Source organism: Colossoma macropomum, unplaced genomic scaffold, assembly GCF_904425465.1.
Source record: "Colossoma macropomum unplaced genomic scaffold, Colossoma_macropomum, whole genome shotgun sequence".
In the NCBI taxonomy this organism is placed as follows: Eukaryota; Metazoa; Chordata; class Actinopteri; order Characiformes; family Serrasalmidae; genus Colossoma; species Colossoma macropomum.
The window spans coordinates 747,041-760,968 of NW_023495254.1; the positions used below are offsets into that span (position 1 = coordinate 747,041).

Here is a 13,928-nt window from a genome sequence, read left to right on the forward strand (position 1 = left end):
CTTCTTCGCAAGGGGCAAGTAGAAAAATCTAGGGAGAAAGTGTCCCATATTTTTTTTCAATTATGAATTTTAACTACATATATGCACTCATTCAAGCGCAATTATGCATTCCCTTTAATTAAATTAAGTTACATTTACCAGTAGAACTGGGCGGGACTCTTATTATGATAGTATGGCAATTCTGCTGAACATAAGTGATGGTGTGATGAGTGATAGAGAGCAGTTATCTGCTTTCACAGAGGATTTGTTTGATAATTGTGTTCATATTTTATTCTGACCAGCTGTATCTACTGCTGTGTTGTGAATGAGTCAGGCGTGTGGCAGACCCGCGGGCCGCTACGAGACCCCTAATGTCGAGAAAGGACTGTTTTACTCTGTTTGAAGGTCTTGTTGGTATTCAGTAATGAACATCTCCACAACAATGTCTGAGTCCACCTTGCCCTGAGACTGAGACGAGTCCAAATGATGTCCAGACTGTTAATTGTAGCTCTCATAACAGAGACTGGAGTACTACAACTCCGCCTTCACTATCCATTTTTCAAGCCTTACATTGTGTTTGTGTACATTGTGTTCTGCCAAATGCAACACTTTGAAAACAAAACTGTGTCATACAATGTCTGAAATGAAAACTCAGGAAAGAATAATCAGATGTCAGTGCATTTATTTATTTGTTTGTTTATAATTAAACCATTGTTAACTCTGTAACGCTTCTCATTCAACATTAAAAAAAGGCTTGTTTGAACAGCTGGAGTTCATTCTGAATGTCATTGAATCTCAAACAGCTGGACACGTCACAGGTGAATCTTCTCTTATTATAAAAGTGGTCAATTTTCACTGCATTTTAAAGTCTTAGTGAAAGTGGTCTGTCATGGCACTGATTGATTTCCCATTTAAATGTAGAATTTAGACAATAATAAAAAATAATGAAGTCATCAAACCAAATTAACTGTTAATGTGATCTGCATAGTATGACTGCGGTTTCTCCAGTTCTTCTTGAGTGTCTGTGAACAGAAAGAAAACACTTTTAGCTTTAACTTGTACTACATGCAAATTCTCTGGTCACATGTTTTTTTTTTTTACCTTAATCTCAACGTAAGTTAGCTTAGGTTTGTGCTGGTTTACGTACTAAAAAACAGTCCTAATTCATTGCTACATGACCATTTTCCAGCCCCTCTTAATCCTTTAGAGCAAGGATGTCCACAAATCTTAACCCCAAAAGGACGGCAGGTTTTCCAACGAAGCAGGAGAACTCGTCTGAAGACTGAGATCTTACGTTAAGATCTGACATGTTAAGTTAAGATTTTCACACACGTGTATCACAGAAGCAAATCTTATCTTAATTTGGGGATTTTATCTTATCTTACAGAATTTATCTTATCTCACGGTAGGAAATCCTAAACTACTCGATCAAAGTCGAAAATCAACTGTCATATCTGTTACCTAGCAACAGACCAAAACTTCATCAAACGCTTCATTAATTAAAAATGTAAGTTACGGCTACTGTTACCGATGTAAAAAGGGTCAAAACAAAACTGTATGGCAATAAACTGGAGGTTGCGAATATTGTGAGAGCGCCCCCTGCTGTTTATCTGCTGAGCATCGCCGCTGCTCAGTTTCAGTTTCCATTTCTCAAAAGCTTTAGCAGAGTGCGTTAACGTTATTCATCCTAATAAACAAACACACGTTCAGCTCTGTCTCCTCATTATTCACCACCATCACTGTAACATTTCATCTGATGACTTTTCATCAACATTAACACACAAGGTAATTAGAGGGGATGGTGGAGATCGGGTCTGCAGCTTCTGGGGTTTTAAAATGTATGTTAGAAATCTTACAATTGAAACAACCATTTTGCAAACCAAAAAAAAGGTAAGTTATTATGCTAGTAGTGAATTCTGTTGCCTGTAACAGTCTAAAAGTGATAGAAAAGACATTAAAAACAGAAGTTGTCCTAAAGTTTACCCAGCATTTAGGAGATTTAGTCTAGTTAGTATGGTGTGTAATACTGTTTTCTTATCTGGAGTTAATGGATAAAATAATGAAGTTAGGAACTGTTATTCGTTTCTGTAATACGTCTCCAGGGGGAACCAGGTGTTCTGCTGCTTGTTTGAAATGAGAACCTGCAGCCACACCAGCCTAGTGTGGAAAGATTAGGCACTCCTGCCTACTTTCTTACTGCGACTTTAAGACTGATATATGTGAATGACTTCAGTCCAAATTGAATGGCCTTTAAAAAAACAACTCATCAAAAAGCAGCCCAGGCTCAAACACTCCTTATAACTTCAGTGTGAGTAGGTGGGGCTAAACTGCTGTAGGCAGTAAATGGGACGGTTTTGACGACATCAGAAAAGCTTTGAATTCAAAACGTGATATTTGTGCAACTTAGTTGAAATATATGAACTGTTTGGAGTGGGTATGTTTTAAAACTATAACAGTGAGTGTGTTTACATGCACTCAATAATCTGATCATAATCAGATTTCTGCAGTTATCTGATTGTTTAAGTGGTCATGTAAACTGCACACTCTGATTTCTTTGATTGGAGTAAGGTCTTGAAATCTGATTAAGAATTCCAATAAAGTAGTAGTCAGATTTCTCAGTGCATACAAACTCTTACTCTGATTTCTTTCGGATTTCCGAGTCTGCGAATGTACGAAAACAAACTTTTGGAGCGTTGCTAAAACTTACTACATACGTGACAAAATTAAGTTTGAGTGTTACATTACGTTTACGTCACGTCTTCTTCTGTGAGTCTATTGGCTGGTTGCAAAGCAGAAATCTGATTACTGCCTGACTCATGTAGACCTGGATTTTCACATTATCTGATTAATCAAGTGCATGTAAACACGTAGATCGGATTACTGACAAAATCTCATTTTCTGCAGTTATCGGATTATTAAGTGCATGTAAACACACTCAGTGTTTATTTACTACATTAAACTTATTAATATCAAAAAGGTGAGCATGATGATGGACCGTTTACAGACAGACTAATGCAGGTCCAAGACTGCTTAATCATGTCTGAAAGTCAGTGCACTGAAATAGTGTTGCATTACATTAACTAGATTCAAGTGAGTCCATCATTTCCACATGAATAAATAATATTACAACACCGACTTGTCTTTAAATTGACTTACTGTTGGTGATAATGATGTGTATGTAATATATGCTGCTCATGTAAAAATGGTGTATAGATCTGAATCAGTTAACTCTAATGCATCACTTTTACCTCCTGCTTGTCTGCCTTCAGATACAGCTGAAAAGAGTAAATAACACCTAAATGAAATAACTCTAAATATAATATTTGAACAGCTTTACCTCCATTTGATGATCTTCTCCCCATCAGTCCAACAAACATCTCTCCTTTATTTCCTGACAACAAATAACAGATGAACTAAAGCTGAACAGACCAGAGGGAACAAGAACAAAGCAGCTGGGAAAACAGAGAGAGAGAGAGAGAGAGAGAGAGAGAGAGAGAGAGAGAGAGAGGAGACAGAAATATAGAAAGAGTGAGGGAGAGAGACAGTGAAGATATGAAAGACAGAGACAGACCGGCAGCAAGTGAAGAGAAAAGAGAGAGAGAGAGAGAGAGAGAGAGAGAGAGAGAGAGAGAGAGAGAGAGAGAGAGAGAGAGAGATGAAGAAAGAAAAGAACGAGACTAAATGACAAAAGTGGAAGAAAAAAGGGGACAGAGTAAAGAAAAACTGCCAGAAAGAATGAGACAAGAGAGAGATAGAGGTGAGAGGGAGAACCAAAAAAGAGAGAGATAGACATAGAAAGAGAGGGGCAGAGAGAGAGAGAGATGGAGAGAGAGAGAGAGAGAGAGAGAAAGAGAGAGAGTGAGTGAGAGAGAGAGAGAGAGAGAGGGAGAGAGGTAGAGAGTGAGTGAGAGAGAGAGAGAGGGTGAGAGAGAGAGGGAGAGAGGTAGAGAGTGAGTGAGAGAGAGAGAGAGGGTGAGAGAGAGAGGGAGAGAGAGAGAGAGGGAGAGAGGGAGACAGATGGAGAGAGAGAGATAGAGAGAGGGAGAGAGAGAGAGAGGGAGAGAGGGAGACAGATGGAGAGAGAGAGATAGAGAGAGGGAGAGAGGGAGACAGATGGAGAGAGAGAGAGAGAGAGAGCTTACTTTTCCTACCGAGTCGTTGAGGCTGAGACAGTCCTGAGTGAAAATAAAGTGGAGTTAATTTAATGAGGTGTTCAGAGTAAACAGAGTGAAATATAAAGGTGGGAGTGCAGCTCTAGACTGGTGACTCTCCAGAGGTCATCCTCACCTGAGCTCCGGCCCATTAACCCGTGGAACTGCTGTGATTTGGAGCGCTTCAGCAGGTCAGTGAAGTGCAGAGTTAAGCCGCTGTCCTCCGGGTCATCCTGAAAGAGCAGAGTGTGAGCTGCTGCAGGCTGATCTGGATGGAGATCTAGTGTGAAAGTAAAATGAGAGTGAGGGGCTCACCTGCCAGTTCTCCATGGACCACACAGTCCTGTCCTCGCTGGGAGCAGACACAGCGGTGTCCATCTGAGCGTAAAAGACCACCGCCAGCACACACAGCCTTAAGAGCACCATCATGGAATCGGAGATAGAAAACACAGACCAAGAGAACTTATTTCCTCCGGTCTGCTGGACAGTGTCGGAGCTGAACCTGTCGCTGAACCTGAGCACAGGGCTTATTTATACACCAGAGCCCCTCCCACCCCACCACCCACCACCCCATGCTCCCTTTATTACAGCACAGAGCTGTCATACCCTCTCACACACACGTACGTTTATGTCTGCTTTGTTTGCAGTGTGAATTACGTCTGTTATAAATGGATTTTTACCGTAAATCTCTTCCTGATATCAGAAACCACTTTTTCCTTCATTTAAATGTGTAATCAAAACAGCCATTACAAGGTATTAATTTTCAACAGATGTTTCTGAGAAGATTAGATAAAACAACCTATATGCATAAGGAAGGGAAAAGCCAAAGGAAAATAAGTAAAGAAAGTAAAGAGTTCAAAAAATGATTAAAAAAATAAAACAGAAAAAGTCTGTTTTGAGGGTAAATATAAATACTGAAAAGTGATATATAGATTATGTAGATTATATTTAGTTGTTGAGGTGTCTGTGATTTTTTTGGTTAAATATATGTTTTCTGCTTTTTCTCAGATACTAAAAATGAATAAATTCTACAGCTGTACTGAGTAGAGATTGTATTGATGAAAGTGTGGTCTCTTATTTTTCACACAGCAATTCAGTCATTTGGGCTTTAAGGGAAAGGTTCGGCCAAAAACCTTTCACTTTAAGTAGTTCTTTTCAGGTTGTCACCACTTGTGCCTCGTCCTTAGTTATCAGTGTGAAGATTCTTTTATAAATCAAATATTATGATTAACTTTCCAGTCACTTTCAGTTCACTGTGGCAAGACGTTGTTGAATAATGTTGAATGATTGCCGCTGTCAAAATTAAACTGTAAAAATTTGTATGCCTGCCCAATGTTCTTTAAAAGGTTTGAAAATTCCAGCTTTTATTATCCAGAATTACTTGGAATAATATCTGGTTACATTAACTTACATTAAGCCCCTAAATTCCCAGGCATATTTCATCGTAAGGCTTTGTAGATCTGAAGCACCTCATGGACCTGGCAACCAACCAACCAACCCACTCGCCCATTCACTCACTCACTCACTCACTCAGTCACTCTTCATTCACTCATGATTAACAAGATTGCCCACAAGGGGGAGCTACTAGAGTGAAAACAGCCTTGTGTTAGCTGAAATGGCTATTGAGTGTATTGAGCATTGTGGACGAGTAAGATGTGTGTGGTTTCTAGTACTTTAGGGGTACTTCATGCTGGTGCTTTGCATCAATAGCCACGTTTACATGCAGCCTAATAATCCGGTAATAATCTGACTAATAGCTCAATCGGAATAGAATCCATCCATGTATATACCACAATTGGAATAGACTAGTCTGATTGAGGCCGTTCGGAATACAGTTTCTATCCGACTGAATGAGGTGGTTAATCCTGTGAATAATCCATTAAATAGAAGAATAATAACCATGCAAACGCCTGTATCTGATTACATTCCCAATAGGAAAGTTATTAAAAGTAATTACTCTCACTTTGACTGGACTCGCATGATGCTCGTTGTCATGGTAACATCTACACTAAGTGGTACTCAACACATGCGCATAATTTTGGATTGGACTACTTGTAGTTTGCATGTAAACTGAGATTTTCATCAGATTGTATATAAACACCTCAACATTGGCAAAAATCTTTGCATGTAAACACAGTTAGTGACCAGTTATTCTTCAGTTATTGGAGCGAGGAATGGAAGTCAGGACCTGCTGGGGTGTCCTGGCCATTCAAGGGTTTTATATTGCATAAACCCATTAAATTCTAAGACAGGAACATATTTTACAACTACACAAACACAAATACTTGGAGTTATGTGTTGAAAACTAAGTATATAAGATGAATATGTTTGAGAGCCAAGCTCATCCCAGTCCAGAGTCCCAGCAAACAACTACCCATCCTATCCAATCAGTCCAGTCCAGTGCTCCTGAAGCCTGAAGTGTTCCTGTCCAGTTCTCCTTCTGTCCAGATGAGGTGGTGCCCCTCTGATGCAAACAATTCCATCCTCACTGTCCGTCCACTCTCAGAGGGAAAAGAGGTCAGTCGTGAGGGGTTTTTCAATCTAAAATGCTATTACACACACCACCAGCAATCCAGGCTGAAGAACCCTTACAATACATCATACAGTACTGTACAGATAGGCTGGACTTCAGGTGGCCTTATTCAGCTGCATTCAGAAAGTGAGCTTCCGTTTTCTGTACAGTTTCAGACTAAATAGCAGCATCAAGTGGGAATTCTACATGAAAAATATGCGCCTTTAATAGTGTTAATGTTAGCATTTTTAATCTTTATATTAAAGTGCTTCAATAACGTCATTGACTGCAGAATATTCAAATACATACAATCTTAAAAAAGATGGTTCTTAGTAAAGGCAATGGTTGTATTTAGAACCATGAGTTGTAGATGGAACCATTTCATGCTTAAATTATTACTTGCATGGTGAAATTGTTCTTCAGATTGACGGAGAATGTGTTGTGTATGGTTCTATATAGAACATTTTTGAAACTGGTTCTATACAGCACCATTAATGGTTCTGCTATTGTTACACTGAGTGTGTTTACATGCACTCAATAATCTGATCATAACTGGATTCCTGCAGTTATCCGGCTATTCAAATGGTCATGTAAACACCATACTCCGATCTAGAAATCCAATTAAGAAATCCGTTAAAGAGAGCTGGATTTTAGCTCAGTCGTCAGATTTCTCAGTGCATGTAAACTCTTACTCTGATTTCTTTCGGATTTCTCAGTCTGTGTGCGAAAACTGACGGCTGTACCAGAAATAAGCAAGTGTTGTTGCTGTGAGATGCAGCAAAACACTTTTGGAGCAACGCTGAAACCAAAGGCATACTTGACAAAATAAAGGATTTAAATATTCTTCATCTTCTAGATGATGTATGTTCATATTTTCAGGCAAAGCGGCTCAATGTTTACAAAAAAAGCCACAGCATGAAGTTTGAGTTGATGTTACGTTTATGTCGTGTCTTCTTCTGTGAGTCTATTAACTGGTTGCAAAGCAGAAATCTGATTACTGTCTGACTCATGTTGACCTGGACTTTCCCCATTATCTGACTACCCAAGGGCATGTAAATGTGTTGATCGGATTGCTGACAAGATCTGATTTTCTGCAGTTATCAGATAATTTAATTGCATGTAAACACACTCTATGTCAAGCTTGTAACAACAGAAGAACCCTTTTAGGTGCTATATAGAACCACTGTTCAAGATTTGAACTCTGTTATCATGCTTTAATGTGTTTAAATAGTCTGAAGGCACTTTTCGTTTAGCCAAGCTACTCAGCCTTGTAAAGAGCTTTTTGCTGAGCTTGGGCACAAAAACATGATTTTTTACTGGTTATCCCACATTCATCAGCTGCACTGATTGGCTGATGCAGACAAGCAAATTAATGCCATTTCCAAGAAGGAACCTTTTAATTTTTCTACAAATACAGACTATTTGTTGCATGTCTTTAAAAAAACAATCACCACAGTAACAATAAACATCATTAAATGATTTATTATATACACAAACCTCCACTCTACAAAAAATGTATATAATTCTATAAATATAATTCTAAGACCATGATGTACAAACCCAACTCCACACTGGGACAGTGTGTGAAACGCTAATAAAAACAGAAAGCACTAATGAAGAAATGCTGTTTGACCTGTATTAAACTGAAAACAGTACAAGACCACAACATTTTATGTTTCAGGAACTTTTTTGCCTTGAATCTTGGTAAAAAATGAATTTTGCCAAAAAACGTGACAGGAGCATGTTTACCACTGTGTTACATCACCTGTCCTTTTGCAGGACTTAATAATGGTTCAGGGACTGAAGGCACCAACTGAACCAGTGTTAAAAGTCCTTTGTTATACAAGTCTTCAGCTGTGCAGTGTGTGGGGCTTTCATTGTTATATTTTGTACATGTTTTCAATGGGAGCCAGTTCTGCACTGCAGGCAGGCCAGTCTAACACCTGCACTCAGATTACGCAGCCATGCTGTTGTAACACGTGCAGAATGTGTCTTAGTGTTGTCATGTTGAAATAAGCATGGACGTCCCAAGATGGCATTTCTTTGACATTTAAAAAAAAACTGTTGATTTTAAACAGTGTCCACTTACTGTCCACTCTATCAGACATTCCTACCTTGTTGGTCCACCAAGTAGATGTGGAGTCAGAGACTGTAGCTCATTCGTTGCTGCACAGTTTGTGTTGGTCATCCTCTGGTCACGGGACGCTGTTGGCTGGACATTTTTGGTTGGTGGACTATTCTCAGTCCAGCAGTGACACCGAGGTGTTTAAACACTCCAGCAGCACTGCTGTGTCTGATCCACTCAGACCAGCGCAGCACACACTAACACACCACCACCACGTCAGTGTTACTGCAGTGCTGAGAATGATCCACCACCCAAATAATACCTGCTCTGTGGGGGTCCTGAAAAGGGGCTAACAAACAGATGGACTACAGTCTGTAATTGTAGAACTACAAAGTGCACCTATATGGTAGGTGGAGCTCATAAAATGGACAATGGGTGTAGATACAAGGATGTGATGGCTGATCGGTGTAAATAAATGAATGAATCTTCTAGAAAGAATCTACTTTTGCTAAGTTAAGCAATATTCAACAGATTTAACGTGGAGTTACATCAGCAGTATTTGCAATTTTATACTCAACCAACTGAGGGGACTGCAAAAATTAGCTTTCAATTAAGGCGAATTAAAGGTTTATGAAAGCTTTTTATAATATTTACAGATTAATAGAACTCTCGTGCATGATAACTGTGGTCAGGGCACTTTGGTTTGGGACCATGTCTTGAATCCTGAATGGCTTTTATAAAATATTTAAGCAGACTGGGCGAGGGAAGAATGCTATTAGCTCACGAAGGAATGCACTAAATTGTTTGTAAAGCCATTAGGGAGAACAGGCTGTTAGGGTGTTTACTACTGCGCTCTGTTCAGCGTAAATTAGCGAACCTTTTTCAGTGAAGTGGCTCCTTGTTGAATGCACTCAGGGGGGAAATTAAAAGGTGGGCAATTCATTTCAGAGTAAACGGCTGTTTTTATTAAAGGCTGTCTGATTAAACACTGCAATATTATCCTGCTCTGTGTTTATTTATAAAGGCACTCGACTTTTTCTGCTCATCAAAGTGTAATTAACTTTGGTTTTTGAGCCATGTGTTTACCCACCATCATCATCATCATCATCATCATCATCGTAGTCTAAAGGTGCAGTACATGATTCTGGAGAACGACTGTGGACATTTGAAGTCAGCAGCAAAAGAAATACATCCCTCCAGTGCTCCTTCAGGAGCTCCGCCCCCCCCAAATTCATGGTCATTGTCAAGGCGAACGACATTGGGCTAGCAAGCCTGTTTTTTTTTTTAGATCTTCATTACCATAAAACCTTTCACAAACAAATACCATGATATAACATTAGAATGAATGACGGCACCGCAAGTAGGGTAACTAGCATTAGCGAGGTTGTGGGTTAGAAAGCTGGCACTACAATTGCCACTGAGAAGCTAACCGGTTGCTATCACAAACATTAGCAAACGGGACAAAACATTACTGACCTGGTTTGTGAAACAGCAAAAATAAGTTAATGTTACCCATCTGTCGAGCAGAAACAGAGCAACCTCCTCATCCTTTTTCATGCCTTTCAACTCTTGATGAGGCTGAAGTCAGCTTCTTTTTCACCAGCATCATGTTTAAATGTTCCCGTTCCACCTTAAATGATGCAGCAGTTATATTCGGGCACCACAGCTTTTTGTTCGAATTTTCCCATTCCACCTTAAATGGTGCAGCAGTTAGGGTATATTCAAGTGCCTTAGCTTCATGTTTGAATTTTCCCTGTTCCACCTTAAATGGTGGAGCAGTTAGGCTATATTCAGGTGCCTCAGCTTCTCGTTCGAATTTTCCCATTTCACCTTAAATGTTGCAGCAATTACTTTCAGGCCCGTCAAGTGCCAGACTGGAACTACTGTATAATTTAAGGTGGAACGAAAAATAGGAAGCCAACTTCAGCCTCATGAACTCAGAGGTCTCTTGCCTCACCGATGTACATACGGCTCTTCACCCTTGCCTGATAACTTCTTCTTCAATCTTGGTTCTTCAGATCTTCTCCTCTTTGGCTGTTTCTCAACCATCTCTCCTTCTTCACAATGCATGGAGCTTAGCACTTAGCCCCCCCTTATCCCTGTCCTGTGTACAAGAACAAATGCCCCCTGCTGCCGATTGGCTGGAATAGTGTCCCAGACACTTTCTTTATTTTCCATTTTAAAGAGCCAGGGTTGTGTACAAACACTGGATTTTTGTCCAGTGCACACAGAGCACACAGAGCAGACAGGTGCTTTCGTCTGCTATAGTCTTGCAGTTGTCTTTTAATATTTTTACACAAGACAAAAGTAACAAGTAAAGAGCCCATTTGAATTTCGGCAATTGTAATTGCATTATTTAATCTGTAAAGGTAGTTAGATCCGTTACTTGTTACCACCAAAAGTAGTGGAATTACAGAAATGCATTACTTTGTAACTCATTATTTCCAGCACTGTGTAACTGTGACACACAGTTCAGCTCATTCCTTCATCCGTGAGTTAAAATGTGCAGGAAGGCGTTTATCCTCATCGTCAGTGTTAACTCAGGGTTGCTGCAGGTGGCTGTGGTTCTGACACATCAACTGGATCCAAACCTTCTGTTCTCTGCTTTAATGACGCTGTTTAAAGCCCACAGACATCTACAGCAGAGTAATCGATGGCTGCACTCACTCTCTCTTCAGAGGCCATAGAAAAAAAGGTACACATTTGAAAAAGATGATTCCTCAAGGGTTCTTTAGTAAAGAAAAGTGTTCTATGTAGCACCAAAAGGGGTTCTGCTGTTGTTACAAGCTTGACACTGTAACAATAGAATAACCCATTTTGGTGCTATATGGAACACTTTTCTAAATGGTTCCTTTAATCATGCAAAGGATTCTTTGTTCATGGTTCTATGTAGAACCATTTTCTTCACTAAAGAACCCTTGAAGAACCATCATTTTTAAGAGTATTTTTGCAGTTGTTTTGACCTTCTTGTTTTGACATAGTCATAAGAAACAGTATGAATGCCCTGATCAAATTACCTATTTTTTGATAGTCTAAGTGAAACTAAGTCAACGCATTCTCTACAGGGAACAAACATAAAGCTGCACTATGTAAATTTTTTGTTAAAGTTGAAAGAGTTTCATTACTGAGTCGGCAGAAAACACTAAAAAACACTAAAAATATAAAATATGGTGCTGTAAGTAATCCTGTAAAGCCTGAAATCATCATTTAAACGTCAGAGGATTTGAGTCGGGAGTTTTTCATACATCTTTACGTATCAACATCATGCGCACAGGCTCAAAAAGAAGGTCCGGCTCGATGTTTAGGTCTCAAATGAAAAACAACATTATACTGATGAAGATATAAAAATAGTAGATAATTCACTCACATCCTTCGATGACACATCCTTCACCAAGTTTTGACTGCAATCATCAGATTCATCCGCTTGGGGCAGGGGCCCAAAGCACAATCTATGTTGCTAAATGTTATTCCGAATTTTGCATGTCATTACACATTTCCGCCAGAGAGGTCTCCAAAACCCACAAAACTTACATAGGGAAGCTTTAACATATTTATGTTCAAATAATATTTTTAAGACTTTGGGGAAAACATAGGTTGGCATTGGGGTAAGTGGGGCACAGTTAGCACGCAGGTTAACATAAAAATGATTGCACCCTTGACCAACATTTATTTATTTTTTCAAGAGCTCTGAATATTATTATTTATTAGGTTGGGTATAACTTTTTTATTCTCATGTACAAAATGCCTTCTTGAGTAAATACTCATTACAAAAATGTTTGAAAGAAAGATTGAAAATATATTGATTTCAGTTAGTGAAAAAGGAAATGAGCTATAATTTTATATACGTTTTGAAAGCTGACATTAAGTATAGCTAGCTAGCTAACACTGAGAATATACAGAGTTGTGTCCTGAGGTTGGTGGGATTTAGCTGGCACATTGATTTTGGGGTTGGTTGGCACATGTGTCAGCAGTTCCATAGCTATATGTCACATATTTTCTATTATGCGCTGCACACATAATAGTAGCATAAATACAATACGGTACAGTACTATGACTGTTTATTTTAAATTTACAATAAATTATAACTAGAAATGTGCAAATCCAGAATAGTTGCGCAGCTTAAATGGTTCCCACTTCCTGCTAGTTTGCTGCTAGGCAGTTCCTATGGTATCCCAGGTGGTTGCTAAGGTGTTGCTAGGCGGTTGCTATTGTATCCCATGTGGTTGCTAATTTGCTGCTTGGCAGTTGCCATGGTGTATGGGATGTTTGTTTAGTTGTTCGTAGGGAGCCAAGTGTTAGCAACATGAAAATGAATGGAAGTCTATGAGAGGAACGAACGATGAAAAAACGACACATAGAAGAGTGCAGGTCAGAACAACACAGAATTTGTGCTTGGGGGCCTGCCCTGAGGTAGTGTATGTGAAGCGGTGTCTTCCGGTTGAACAGAAGTACAGTTGATGGTCATGCAATTTTTCACCCCATTCATTTCTATGGGAAAAAAATCTTTTAACAAAGATTGTATGAAAAAACGTGCATCTGATCAAAAAACTGTATACAAGCCCAAATCACACAATCAGACTGGACAATCTGGACCTGGAACAGTGTTCATATCTTGAAAACTGTGGAATAAAATAGAAGAAGAATAATTAATATAAAACAAAGAACCATATGCTTTGCAATGCCCAACCATAACAAGTTGTTCTTATGTCTAAACTTTAGGGCTTTTATTAATATTTACTATATTATTTTAAACAAGACATTGTTTAATCCATTAATTGGGTGCAGTTAATTATGATGAACTGTGATGTATCTATATGGGTTAATAAAAGCAAAAGGTTTAAATAGGTAAAATGGGCCAATTTTAGTTTTCTTATTATTAATTTTTTTTCAAATACAAGCCAAATTTAAAGCTCAGACTATTTCTGTTTGTTGCATTATTCTTCGAAATGACATAACCAACCAACCCCAGGAAGTATACTCCTTAAAAATCCATATTCTTAATTCACAGAGACGTAAATAATAATTAGGGGGTAATTTTTATATCATGGAAAGAACTTATACGTATTAAGAATACTGCATTTGAATATTTAATAGCAGATGTCCCGGTTTTTGCTGAGGTCATATCACTGTATATCTACAGAGTGACTGATCACTTCATCATCATCATCATCTCTCACCTGCATCCACCTGGTGAGATTCTGCACAGATGGAGCTTCTTTCA

The 13,928-nt window shown here is 38.9% G+C and overlaps 1 protein-coding gene across 2 annotated transcripts; it reads right to left on the bottom strand.

The window, feature by feature from the left end:
* Positions 1-644: 644 nt before the first annotated feature.
* On the bottom strand, positions 645-4,620 carry tac4 (tachykinin precursor 4). Of its 2 annotated transcripts, none has more exons than XM_036561516.1 (5): positions 4,446-4,620; positions 4,267-4,363; positions 4,131-4,154; positions 3,317-3,370; positions 645-1,001 (listed from the first exon to the last, which is right to left on the bottom strand). In XM_036561516.1, exons 1-5 carry the CDS (start codon positions 4,557-4,559, stop codon positions 943-945), a joined length of 348 nt encoding a protein of 115 aa, XP_036417409.1. In that variant the 5' UTR covers positions 4,560-4,620; the 3' UTR covers positions 645-942. The 2 variants fall into 2 exon arrangements, with proteins under 2 accessions (XP_036417409.1, XP_036417408.1); XM_036561515.1 differs by having other exon boundaries at positions 4,122-4,154.
* Positions 4,621-13,928: the final 9,308 nt, after the last annotated feature.

Excerpts from the sequence above, each read along its gene's own strand:
- tac4 (XM_036561515.1), bottom strand. The coding sequence starts at position 4,559 with ATGATGGTGCTCTTAAGGCTGTGTGTGCTGGCGGTGGTCTTTTACGCT. Across the intron at positions 4,364-4,445 it reads GGTCCATGGAGAACTGGCAG|GATGACCCGGAGGACAGCGG; the intron begins GTGAGCCCCTCA and ends CTGCTCTTTCAG. Across the intron at positions 1,002-3,316 it reads GAGAAGATCATCAAATGGAG|ACACTCAAGAAGAACTGGAG; the intron begins GTAAAGCTGTTC and ends TTCTGTTCACAG.